General features: G+C 43.0%; 1 protein-coding gene across 6 annotated transcripts in view; it reads right to left on the bottom strand.

The window, feature by feature from the left end:
• SCN8A (sodium voltage-gated channel alpha subunit 8) overlaps positions 1 to 13,416 on the bottom strand; it is a 411,930-nt gene that overhangs the window by 81,950 nt on the left and 316,564 nt on the right. For all 6 annotated transcript variants that reach the window (XM_033938385.1, XM_033938386.1, XM_033938387.1 and 3 more), the window contains one exon: positions 4,060 to 4,214. In XM_033938385.1, the coding sequence (XP_033794276.1) occupies positions 4,060 to 4,214 (155 nt within the window). The remainder of the gene's footprint in view (positions 1 to 4,059; positions 4,215 to 13,416) is intronic.

Here is a 13,416-nt window from a genome sequence, read left to right as displayed (position 1 = left end):
TTATGAATGCACCAATTTTGCAAATACAATATTTTGTATACAACAAACAAACAAAAAAAATCCCATACAATTTCTGCAAAGAAAAAATGTTGCGCAAGGTCATATTTTGTTGATCAATCTTAAGATAATAAAAAGGCTTCCCAATTCATAAATACATTGCTAGGCCGAAAAGGTTACAATAAATAAATGTGCTGCTACAGGATGGACCCACCAAGCTTCTGTATAATATTTAAATCTCACCCCTATAAAATATAGGTCAATAGTTTTTATTTGAGAATATTTCTATTAGTTTCAGAGATCTACCAACACACACATAGAAAATCCTGAAATCCTGAGAAATCCCACCCACTTCAAACACCCTCCCCTCCCCCCCCCCCAATCCCCACACCAAGATACAAAACAATTACATTTATACAACAAATAGGTCAATAGTTTTTAAACCTAGTCCTCAAGATCTTCCAGTAGGCCTGGGTTTCAGGAAGCCTACAATAAGAGAAAAATTCATAGTAATAACTTGCCCCTCTTTTGCAAAGCCCAATAGAATGGGCCGTTGCAATAACTGCCCAAAAGCCCATAAGGATTTAAAGGGCTTCTGAGCTTTGGCCATGCGGCTTTGTAAAATCTAATCTTTAATCTAATTCTTAGTCTTATATACCAAATCATCTCCTAAAAATAGGAGCTTGCTTCGGTTTACATAATTAGATCACAAATCATTAGATCATTAACATTTATTGGAACTATTGCCTTAAAAGTGGCTTTTAAGGTTCTGCGAAAGATCTGAAGAGATAAACATGATCTAATTTGAGAAGGCAGTCCATTCCATATTGCAGTTAGTAGGCATGGAAAGGAGTGTGAAATTTTACTAATGGACTTGATTCCTCTCAATGATGGAAAAGAGAGCTTATTCATATAAGTTGTTCTCATGCCCCAAGATCTCATGGTTTTTAGAGATAAAGGCATCAGAGAAACAAATAGCCAATGTAAAATTTTAAAGACTATATAGGCATATTTAAATTGAACTCTCAATTGAAACGGAAGCCAATATAGTTTCCTCAGCAGAGGTAACATGTGATTGAATTTTTTCTTTCCAAAAATCAATCTGGTTGCAGTATTTTGAATCAATTGCAGCCGTTTCTCATTTCCTTTGCTTAATCCCACATAAATGGAATTACAGAAATCCAGCTGTGCCAAGATAATGGTTTGAACCAATACTGAAAATGATCTTGATGGAACAGATGATGAACTTTTCTGAGCGGAGATTAAAGAAACATTTTTTTGTAAGATTATTTATCTCGCATTGAAAAGAGAGAGAAGAATCCAAAACAACCCCCAATACTCCCCAATACCCCAACACAATGATTCTATATGCAAAATATCACTGGATATTAAGGATAACTGAAGATTGGTGGGGGGGGGGCAGCGCGGGTTCAGGTATATCAGAAGCAGAAAGCCTGTGACGGAATCAGTGGACCTGTTAGATCATCAAGGAGTAAAAGGGGCACTCAGGGAGGACAAGACTGTAATGGAAAGACCAAAAGAATTCTTTGCTTCAGTCTATACTGAAGAGGATGTAAAAGATCTTCATATCCAATACTAGCTGATGCCCCGGCGTTGCACGGGTATTTAATTATAGCAATAACACTGTAAATGGATTCAAATAAAGATACTTTATAGTGGTGAATGAAATTATTTGTTTACAGCTTTATAAAAAGTACAATATTCAAATTATAATGTGAAATATTTGACAAAATGAATACAATACAACTAACACAAAACTTGATTATAAACAACATTTTTAGATTCACCTCCAGGAGCAAGAACATATAAATTCTTGGGTAAAGAGACCCCCAGAACATATCACCCCAGGTAGTGAGGGATCTGCATACCAAGTTTCGTTCAAATCGGTCAAGCCGTTTTTGATTTACTGTGAGAATGGCAGCTGTTTACATTTTTTCCATTGACATGAATGGGTGAAATCTGATTTTCTGTTTGTAGCTCCGCCCACGTGTGCAGGTGGGCCGCGAGACCCCCAGAACATATCACCCCAGGTAGTGAGGGATCTGCATACCAAGTTTCGTTCAAATCGGTCAAGCCGTTTTTGATTTACTGTGAGAATGGCAGCTGTTTACATTTTTTTGAACATATACATTCTTGGGTGAAGAGACCCCCAGAACATATCACCCCAGGTAGTGAGGGATCTGCATACCAAGTTTCGTTCAAATCAGTCAAGCCGTTTTTGATTTGCTGTGAGAATGACAGCTGTTTACATTTTTTCCATTGACATGAATGGGTGAAATCTGATTTTCTGTTTGTAGCTCCGCCCACATGTGCAGGCGGGCCGCGAGACCCCCAGAACATATCACCCCAGGTAGTGAGGGATCTGCATACCAAGTTTCGTTCAAATCGGTCAAGCCGTTTTTGCGTGATCGCGGCACATACACACACACATACACACATACCTCCTATTTTATATATATAGATAAAGAAAAAGTGGGGCAAAAATGAGGACTCCACTCCCAAGTACAATGTCCAACAGGTCCAGTTTATTATACTATTTTATATAGATATAAAAACCCAACATAGCACCATGTTTCGGCAAAGGAAAACTCATTCCTCAGAGGTTAATAACTAAAATCTATAACAGAAATATAGAATCAATAATATAGATATTAATACCAAACAATGATGTAAAGATTGTAACCAATAAAGAAATCATCCCTGTATTCCAAACCTACCATATTTAAAACAGCAAACATATATGGCCAGGAGACCCGGCCGAATACTTTTTCTGCATCCAAGGAAAGAATCAAGGACGTTTGATTTGACCGGGTCGCTTGGTCCATCAAATGGCACATCGTATATTATCAAATGATTGCCTGACAATGACGAACCCTGCTTGATCTGCATGCACCAAAAAGGGTATATGGTGCTGCAACCAGGAAGCTAAGATTTTTGCAAAAATTATATCATCTGTCCCCAGTAGAGAAATTGGACGGTATGAGCCATATCTAATTGGATCTTTGCCCAGCTTTGGTAAGATTGTAACTCAAGCCAGTCTCCAAGAGTATGGAAGCTCAGTGCTTTCTCGAATAAACACTCTTGTTAACAAGGGAGCCAAGTATTTCTTAAAACATTTGTAAAATCTATTTGTATAACCATCCATATTTGAAGATTTACCATGAGGTAAAACCTTAATGGCCATCAATGTTTCCTCCACTGTGATAGGATGAGCTACTATATCTGGCAGCACTGGGAGAGTGATTTGATCTAAATATTGAAGAATATGCGATATTGATAGGATTTTGGGGGGCCTAGAGCAGTAGCAGGTGTCCTGAAGTTCTCTACCTCAGTGACCTCATTGTGCTTCAACAAGGACCCTTTGGATTACTGAGACCCCTGGGTAATCATCCTATTTGCCTGCTTCCTAAAACCAGCCCTGACTGCTGCAAATGAAATACTGCAAAGTCAGTCTTTTCAACTATTAGCAAATATAAACTGTCTTGTGGTTTTGTCATGTGTTTATTTGGCTTCAGTGCAGTAAGTGGGGTCATGGCTCCCTGTGCAAAAGCCAACCCTGGTATAACAGTGGCATAGCCAGAATGCAATTTTGGGAGAGGGCATGGATTAATATGGCGGCATTAGGCATACAAGTCTCCTCCATCCTCATCAGCATGTGTCACCCTCCAATGGCATCCAGACAGTAGCAGTGAAAGCCTTTCACACTATTTCTTCCCAAAGGTGCAGCTGTCACTGCACATACACTGAAACCTTGTGGGCAACATGCACCACTCACAATTGAATGAGCTCATGAATGGGACATGCTGCCTTTGAGATTTTAATGAATGCACCATGCTGGCCAAACACTGGAAAAGTGTGTGTCCCTTGGGTCTCTTCTGCTGGTGGAGCATCAGGAACTCTGCCAGCCGTGGTAATTTGAGTTGACTGTGGTTAGACTGGGTCTGAAACCCCCCCCCCCAGTCTCACTTGTGGCTATGCCCCTGAAATATAAACAGGACACGGTCCCAACATTTTTGCCTCATTTTACCGGCAGTTACTTACCAAGGCACCACTGCTAAGCAGGATCATGAAAATGATGAAGGTTTCAAACCAGTTGTGCTCCACTATTAGGTAGCAGGTCTTCCGCAGGGTCCACCAAGATTTGCCCATCCCTTCTTCTATGTTGACGGTGCAGCACTTAAAGCGTGCCACGCAGCCTACAACATGGCAAGAGCAAAATGATTACACCTTAAACTAGTCTATGCCTTATAAAAAGCAGACATTTTGCAATCAAGCAGTCCATAAGAACTAGGGATGAAAAGCTTTTTTAAAAAAATAATTTATATTCTACATATCCTACAATTCTATGCAGATCACAAATTATTCAGGTACTCAAGCATTATTCCCTAACTGTTCCAGAAGGCTCCCACTCTATCTAATGTACCTGGGGCAATGGGGATTAAGTGATTAAGTGAATTGATTAAGTGAAATGGGGATTAAGTGAATCCAGCACTGCTCACAAGGAGCAGTGCTGGATTTGAACCCACAACCTCAGGGTGCCTAGGCTATGGCGCTAACTACTGCACCACACACTCCACTAGCTATTAGCTAGTCTATTCTTTTAACCTCACTTTGTAACCATTTAATAATTCCTTTGCAACAGCAGGAGCTGGTCCACGGAGTCCTTCTCTGCCTTACTTCCATGCCTGGCCCAGATTTTCTGCTCAGCTCCAAATTCTTTTTCGTGCTTGCAGGGCCAGCCTTAGGAAGGGCAGTAGCCCCTCACGCTACCAGCAAGGTTGGTGAGCTCTTGCTTTCAATTCCTTCAAAGGCAGGGGATTCTACAATGCGCATGAGGCGAGTCTCTTTCATTTGAAAGGAAGCTCCAGAATGAGAGGGCATAGGATGAAGTTAAGAAGCGATAGGCTCAGGAGTAATCTAAGGAAAATGGAAAGGCTGGTAGATGCCTGGAATAGGCTCCTGGTAAAGGTGATGGAGACAGAGACTGTGTCTGAATTCAAGAAAGCGTGGGACAGGCACGTGGGATCTCTTAGGGAGAAGAGGAGATAGTGGACGCTGCGGATGGGCAGACCGGATTACCCATTTGGCCTTTATCTGGCATTATGTTTCTTGCATTCTTCTCTGCTACACAGATCAGGGCTGCCAGAGAGAAAGGAGGAGAACATCACAGGATTCGTGATCAGGATACCCATATGGCTAATAACAGTGAGTCGCCATGCCATTGCCTGCCTGTGGGAAGCTATATTTTGCTTGGGGGGCGAGGGTGGAGTTCTCGCTCTCACTCCTTCTCCTCCAACATTTGGCTGGGGGTGGGGGAGAGGAGGCAGGCTGGTAGCATTGCAAGGATTATAGTTCATTTGTGACTTTAATTCTTCCATCTAAGGCATCCTGTGATTCTAGCACAAAGGTAACATTTGTTAATGGTTAAGGGGGCAATTTTCAAAACTCTAGGGTTAGAGAAGGAAGTGATGTCACCATCCTCAATGGCAGCTCAGGGCTAAGACTCTGACATTCCTGAATTTAAGAAAGCCTATCTCATCCTCAATATAAGCAGCTCCACAAGCAACAAAAGTCACCGCTGAATGGAAACAATTTTGAGAACCTAGCAGACAGGACCTCAAATAAGACTTGATATGCCTCTGAATTTGTATTCCAAACTACATATCAGTAGTTAATGAGAAGTTAGATGATTTCATCTTGAGGGCTATGTGAAAAATCACTAACAGAGCAGGAGCAAGCAAAACCAAATACACCTTGGATATGGAGCATTGCAGTTTTACCAAGTTTCAAGTTTCAAGTTTCAAGTTTTATTTCACATTTGATGAATCGCCTATTTCAAAATTCTAGGCGATGTACATAATAATATAATATAGAAACTTTAACCTAATTACAAAATCAATTAAGACTCACATGAAAGATAGGGAAGGAGGGTAAAGTTACAATGTGGGAGAAGAAAAAAACAAAAAACCAGGAAAGAACGAAAGGTAGGGTAAAATTTATGAATAAAAATTTATGCGTAAAAATTTATGCATTAAAATTGATTAAAGGCGTCCTTTAGTTAAATTATAAATCAAAGGCGTCCTTAAATAAATTAGATTTTAAAAACTTTTTAAATGTTAAGATATCACTTTCAATTCTGATGTAATGGGGAAGGGAGTTCCACCATTGTGGCCCTGCGACAGTAAACATTTCAGCTCTTCTTGTTCCGATGACTTTTAATGATGGTACAGTTAATAAGTTTTGATTAGATGAGCGCAGAGATCTTTGGGGTGTGTATGGGATAAGTGATTTTAAAATAAATTGTGGTTCGCTGAATGTGAGGGTCTTAAATGTATGTATTTGTTCCAGGTTCTCCCCATTAAGGTTCCAAGTAAGATATTCTTCCAACTGCATAAAAAAGGATTTAATTAATTTGGGTAGCTTGGAAAATACTGATTTATATCCAATTAAAGAGTTATATCCAGTGGCGTCCCCCCTACCATACCCTCCTTTCCACCCCCTCAATGCCACACTCACACGTTCATTCCCACCCCTAAATCTTCGCCAGCGCGATCAGCTTCTCTACCTGCTGCTTGCGCTAGCTTTTCCTCTGACGTCACTTCCTGGCCCCGCGACCTGCAAGTGATTTCAGAGGGAGCTAGGCCTGTGCGAGCAACAGGATAGAGTAGTTGCTTGTAAAGATTTTAAAGAGGTACGGGGGGCGGGGAAGGGAGGGTATGAATGTAGCATGGGGCAGAGAGGTGCTGGTGCCCCCACCGAGACGGCCCCTGGGCCATCTTCCCCCTGCCCCCCCCCCATTACTAAACCACTTGTTATAGCAATACCTGATCTCTGGGCAACTCAAATGAGAACAACCTTAAATTTGATTGATGAAACCCTCATATATCTAGTAATCTTGGGTGAGAACTCATACGGGCTATAAATACAATAAATGAATATAAAAGATTGGCTTCTATACTAATGGACAGGCTAAGTATTGAATCCAACTACAAACCCGTACACAACAAGCTTGTTACAGATATGACAAAGAAATGGAAAATATTACTGAGAGGGAGAGAACTCTTTCTTTACACCCATTAGATATAGCCTTGACTTTCATACTGGGTTGCATGATAGCATATTTAAAAGATGGAAACAGCAAGTAATCTTAGAGAATGTCACATGGACAAATTTGTTCCCGTCCCTGCGGGATCTCAATATCCCTGTCCTGTCCCCATGAGTTCTATCCCTGTCCCATTCCTGCAAGCTCTGCCTTAACCGCACAAGCCTCAAACACATATGATTTTAAAGTCTTCAAGGCTTGTGCAGATGAGAACGAAGCTTGCAGGAATGGGGAAGGGACAGGGACAGAGCTTGTGGGGGCATGACAGCGATAGAGAAAATCTAGTCTTCGATTTATATACCGGGTCATCTCCTAGCGGAGCTCAACTTCGTTTACAAGTAATTAAAGACCAGCAAAAAAACAAACAAGAGCATAAGAGAAAATAAGTGTAGAGCAATCAATTCATTTAATTTTTAGGTAAACTGTTCAAGTATTGTGTAAATAATAGTTTTTAGGACTTTACGAAATTGTTGTAACTGACCTATCAATCTCACAGAGTCAGGAAGCCCATTCCACATTTCTAACAGTTTATAAGCGAAAGATTGACTGAGTTTCCCGGCCGATTTAATTCATTTGAAGGAAGGGAACAGTAGTTTATATCTCTGTGTATTCCTCGAATGGAAAGATCTAAGGCAGTGGTCTCAAACACGCGGCCCGCCAGGTACTATTTTGAGGCCCTCAGTATGTCTATCATAATCACAAAAGTAAAATAAACAGTTTCTTGATCATATGTCTCTTTAGCTATAAATGACAATATTATTATTAAGATTTAGCCAAAAGGAAAGATTTATAAACTATAAAAACCTCATGCAAAATTGTCATTTCTTTAATAAGACATTAACTATTTTTTTCTGAGGCCCTCCACGTACCTACAAATCCAAAATGTGGCCCTGCAAAGGGTTTGAGTTTGAGACCACTGATCTAAGGGTATTCCAGTATAAAGGGATCAAAGGGCCAAATATTCCATAGAGAAGCTTAAAAATGATGCAGGAGCATTTAAACTGGATCCTAAAATGAATTGGGAGCCAATGAAGCTTTCTTAACAGAGGAGAGACATGATCGTACTTTCTCTTCCCAAATATGAGTTTAGCTGCCGTATTCTGTATTAACTGAAGTCTTCTTAAACTACCCTGTTTGATACCTAGATATACAGAATTACAATAATCCAACTGGGCAAAGGATTATGGACTTTAGGACAACTATAAGAGTGAGGAAATTAGGTCATTTAGGAATTTAAGAGATAACTATTAGTTTGTGAAAAGAGATTAAATACAACTCAGACATTGGGGGGAGGGCAATTCTATAACTACAGCCTCTACTATGGAAAGCGGGAGCCTACTTTTAGAGAATGACACGGTGACGGTTTACCCGCGGCCACCGCATTTAAGCCGCGGGTCACCGCCGAAAACGGGGAAGAAAACTAGCAGTCGCTGCAGTGACGGGGACAAGGCCATTCACCGACCGCGGAAACGGTGAACAGGTTTGTCCCCGCGGGCCAATGTACCCCCTTCTAGGAACCGCTATTTACCTGTGTTTCACCATGCTCCTCATTTGTCAGATCAACCCTTCCTGCCAATCGCAGCAGAAGGGTACCCAACCCCTCCTGCCGGTCCTCCCAATGGCCTCCCCTAAGATCGCCGGCAGGAGGGTACCCAACCCCTCCTGCTGGACCCCCCCCAACGAACCCTCCCACCCCGGAACCCCCTTAGTCTTACTTTCCAAGTTGGACCGGACAGCTCCTCGCTCGTCTGGCCAGCAGGCCTGCCTCCGTCCAAATGAGGCGGGCCCGCCCCTCCCCTCCCCTGCCTCCCAATGGCCTCCCCTAAGATCGCCGGCAGGAGGGTACCCAACCCCTCCTGCTGGACCCCCCCCAACGAACCCTCCCACCCCGGAACCCCCTTAGTCTTACTTTCCAAGTTGGACCGGACAGCTCCTCGCTCGTCTGGCCAGCAGGCCTGCCTCCGTCCAAATGAGGCGGGCCCGCCCCTCCCCTCCCCTGCCTAACCCACAGGATCCTAGGGCCTGATTGGCCCAAGCACCTAAGGCCCCTCCTATAGCGGGAGTGGCTTTAGGTGCCTAGACCAATCAGGCCCTAGGATCCTGTGGGTTGGACAGGGTAGGGGCGGGCCCGCCTCATTTGGACGGAGGCAAGCCTGCTGGCCATACGTGTGAGGAGCCGTCCGGTCCAACTTGGAAAGTAAGACTAAGGGGGTTCCGGGGTGGGAGGGTTCGTTGGGGGGGGGGTCCAGCAGGAGGGGTTGGGTACCCTCCTGCCGGCGATCTTAGGGGAGGCCATTGGGAGGACCGGCAGGAGGGGTTGGATACCCTTCTTCTGCGATTGTCGGGAGGGCCGTGGGGGGGGTCTACAGGAGGGGTTGGGTGCCCTCCTGCCGTGATCGCTGGGGGGAGGGGAGACTTGCAGCCGTAGCCGCGGTCACTATGCTAATCACGGCAGGGAGATCTTTGCCGCGATTAGGTACATTTAAAGTACATGTCGTGTTTGTTTTTGCATTGCTAGCCCCAGGGGTGGTGGAAGATTAGTGATTGAAAAACTGTATGAAAAATAACTATTTTAAATTTAGTGATCAAAATGTGTCAGTTTTGAGAATTTATATTAATTAATTTTTTCTCTGCGTGTTTTGTTTTTGTATAGTTATTAACTAATATTTAACTAAGTTTTAAAGTTTTAAAGTTTTAAAGAATGTTTCCTTTATACGTAAATAAAGAAAAGTGAATGGGATTGCAGTGGCGGTGACGGGGCGGTGAATGGGTTGGCAGTGGCGGTGACGGGGCGGTGAAGAGGATGGTGAGACGGGGACGGGGCGGTGACGGGGATGGTGAGACGGGGACGGGGCGGTGACGGGGATGGTGAGACGGGGACGGGGCGGTGACGGGGACCAATTTTTTCACCGTGTCATTCTCTACCTACTTTCCTTTATAGTTTAAAACTTCACTTGGGGGTCGGATGACACTGGCAGTGGGTGGATCCCTGTTGAAGTTGCTGCAAAACATGTCGGGTCCAGCCGCTCAAACTGCTAATAAATATTAAAAGATCCTAGCAACTATTGAGAGAAGTGAAAGTTTATTTTAAAACTATTTATGATTCATATTCAGATTTTGGGAAATGATAAAGAAAAAAGAAATAACCTAGACCAGCGGTCTCAAACTCGCGGCCCCCCAGCGACTATTTTGCGGCCTGCGATCTGTCCTCTCCACTTCACAAGTTTTCCGATTGTGGAGAGGGCAATCGCGTACAGACCGTGACTGTGACTCGCCTAAAGCAGGGGTCCCCAATCTGCTTCCCTTCCCTTCTCACTGCCCTCCCTCAAACCACCGCAATCGGGGAACAGGCCAGTACCGAGGTCTTAGCTCTTCCTGCTTATCTTCCGCAGCTCGGAGCCGACCAATTTTCGCCACCCGACGTCAATTCTAACATAGGGGAGGAAGTTCCGGGCTAGCCAATCGCTGCCTGGCTGGCCCGGAACTTCCTCTCTGACGTTAGAATTGACATCGGGTGGCGAGAATTGGTCGGCTCTGCGCTGGGGAAGATAAGCAGGAAGAGCTAAGACCTCGGCACTGGCCTGTTCCCCGATTGCTGCGGTGGCGGCCTGTTCCCCAATGGTGGTGGCTTGGGGGAGGGCAGGGGGAAAAAAAAGAAAGAAAGGGGGGGACATTTCTCACAGCTTGTTTCTTTAGAATGTTCTAAAGAAACATTCTAAAGAAACAAGCTGTGAGAAATGTTCTCCGTTTTTTACGTGAGACAGGTGTTATTTTTGAATCTTTGATGCCCACCGCATGAGTGTTTTCTACATACTATCGTTGGTTCCCTGGGGCAGGAACGAAACGTGCACGTCGGAACCTGCAAGCTAAAAGATAAGTTTGCTGAGTTCTTTCAAATAACCAAACATACACTTTTTTAAAAGAACTTTGTAGTCCTTATGGGCTTTTTACAGTTTACATCTTTAAAAGACATGATATAATCTGCTGTCTACCTTTTCACATGCGATGATTGGGCGGTGAGGTGGCACTTTCTGGGGTTCTCCCCAGTTACCCCTCCATGATTCTGAGCATAAAAATTTTTGTAGACCTAATTATACCATCTCCATTGCATAATTTATAAGCATTATCTAGAGTGGTTTTTTCGTTGTAAAGATGGATGCAAGGCAGAAAGTGAAGACGGAGAGAAAAACAGTCAAAGGACAAGAAGGCCCTGGAAACAGTTAAAAGCACAGAAAAATAAAGTCACCAGCCAACAAAGGTCGGGAAAATGATTTTATTTTCAATATAGTGATTGAAATGTGTCAGTTTTGAGAAAGGAAAGATATTAAACTTTAAATGTGAGGGCTGCAGAAACAATACGGTACTTGGAGGGCCGCAGAAAAAATAGTTAATGACAATTTTGTATAAGGTAAAACTCTTTATAGTTTATAAATCTTTCCTTTAACTGTTAAAGAAAAGATTTATAAACTATAAAGAGTTTTACCTCATGCAAAGTTGTCATTTCTTTAATAAGACATTAACTATTTTTTCTGCGGCCCTACAAGTACCTACAAATCCAAAATGTGGCCCCACTAAGGGTTTGAGTTTGAGACCACTGACCTAGACCTATGAGGATTTAACACTTAATTCTCTCCACTAAGAAAAATTATATATTGGGCGGTGGAGTGGTATTTCTGAGGCCTTTGGTTTAAGAGAGTATGAAAATTTGTATAAAGGAACAGAGAATTGAATTAAAACGTATATTCACTTAAAGTGAAGATATGTTCGTACTGTGATTTAAGGCTCTAAGAGCTCCTTTTACGAAGATGCGCTAGGGTTAGTGCACGCACAAAATTACCATGCACTATAGTGTGCGGTAACTGAAAATCTACCGCCTCCTAAAAAGGAGGCGGTACTGGCTAGCGCGCTTGGGAATTTAACGCGTGCTATTGCGTGCGTTAAGGCCCAGGCGCACCTTTGTAAAAGGAGCCTAAGTATAAACAGTAATTTGCATAGACCATTTTAGAAGAAATTGTATAATGTAGGTGCAAGTATTTATGCCAGGCATAGAGATGGTGTATTTGTGTCTAAATGCTGTGGAGACATGAGTATAAGTTAACAGGTGCCCCTCACTATAGAATGGCACGGGGACATAGTTTGTCCCTGTCCCTGCCTTGTCCTCGCAAGCTCTGTTCCTGTCCCCACAGGATCCATCTCCGTCCCTGCAAACTTTGTCCTCAAATGTATAAGCCTTGAACACTTATGATTTCATATTTAAATCTTTTTAGTATAAAAAGGGACACTATTCTGTACAATTGTTTATAAATCAAAAATAGAGCCTTCCGTTTCGATCTGGTTTTGGTACCACCTTCCCAAAGATTCAGTTGCCTATGTTTTTATATCATCTGAGAAGGTAATTGGATTGTCTTTCAGACATGGGTGTAGTGGATAAACAGGAAAATAAGTGTCTATTAAATGTTTGAAATGTTCCTTGATGCCAGCAACGATGGATGAATCTGTTGCAGTAACAGTAAGATGCTTGAGCAGCTCGGCACATGATGAAGGACGTTGTAGATGGCAGACAAGGCACAAATGATATCATTTAAAGTAGTTCATTGAAATCCAAAAACAGCGTCTGCAGTTTTGTTTAATCATTGAATTCATTTGCCAATTGTCTAAGATGTGTTAAGTTTATAGATATTGATATCAGTCTCAAGATTTTAGTGAATGACATGGGAACAAAGTTTGTCCCTGTCACTACCCCATTCCTGCTGGCTCTGTCCCTATCCCTACCTTGCGGATACCCATCCCCATGTCATTCTCTACTCCCTACTCCAATGGCCCCTCCCATCTGCACATTCCTGCTGCATCAGCAATCCCTCCTCCCAGCTCCCTTACAGGCAGCCAGCTCCCCTCCCTCCACCTCCTTCCCCAAATCTCTCTTCACCCTTGTCCCCTTCCCCCACCCTTCCCATGGCCAGCTGCATACCTCAATCCACCCCAAGGGAAATGGGGACAAAACTCACTGACTCTTGCCCCAGCGGCTGCTGTTTTGTAAATGGTGCCACTAATCATTAATGGTAGTTTCCCAGTACTACCTCTAAGATGTTGAACAGCCACTGGAGCAGAAGCGAGTGGGGATCAGTCCTACCCCCAGGACTCATCTATTTCACCTCCCCCCCACCCCAGTTCTCCCATTTCCTGTATTAGGCTTCTATTCCTTTCCATCTTTCATTTACTTCCCATTACTACATTTTCACCCTCTGTAACTGCTATGGTTTCCTTTATTTGATTACCCACCTTCCTTTAAATAATAA

The sequence above is a fragment of the Geotrypetes seraphini genome, chromosome 3 (assembly GCF_902459505.1).
Source record: "Geotrypetes seraphini chromosome 3, aGeoSer1.1, whole genome shotgun sequence".
In the NCBI taxonomy this organism is placed as follows: domain Eukaryota; kingdom Metazoa; phylum Chordata; class Amphibia; order Gymnophiona; family Dermophiidae; genus Geotrypetes; species Geotrypetes seraphini.
This window is presented reverse-complemented; position numbering and strand designations above follow the sequence as displayed.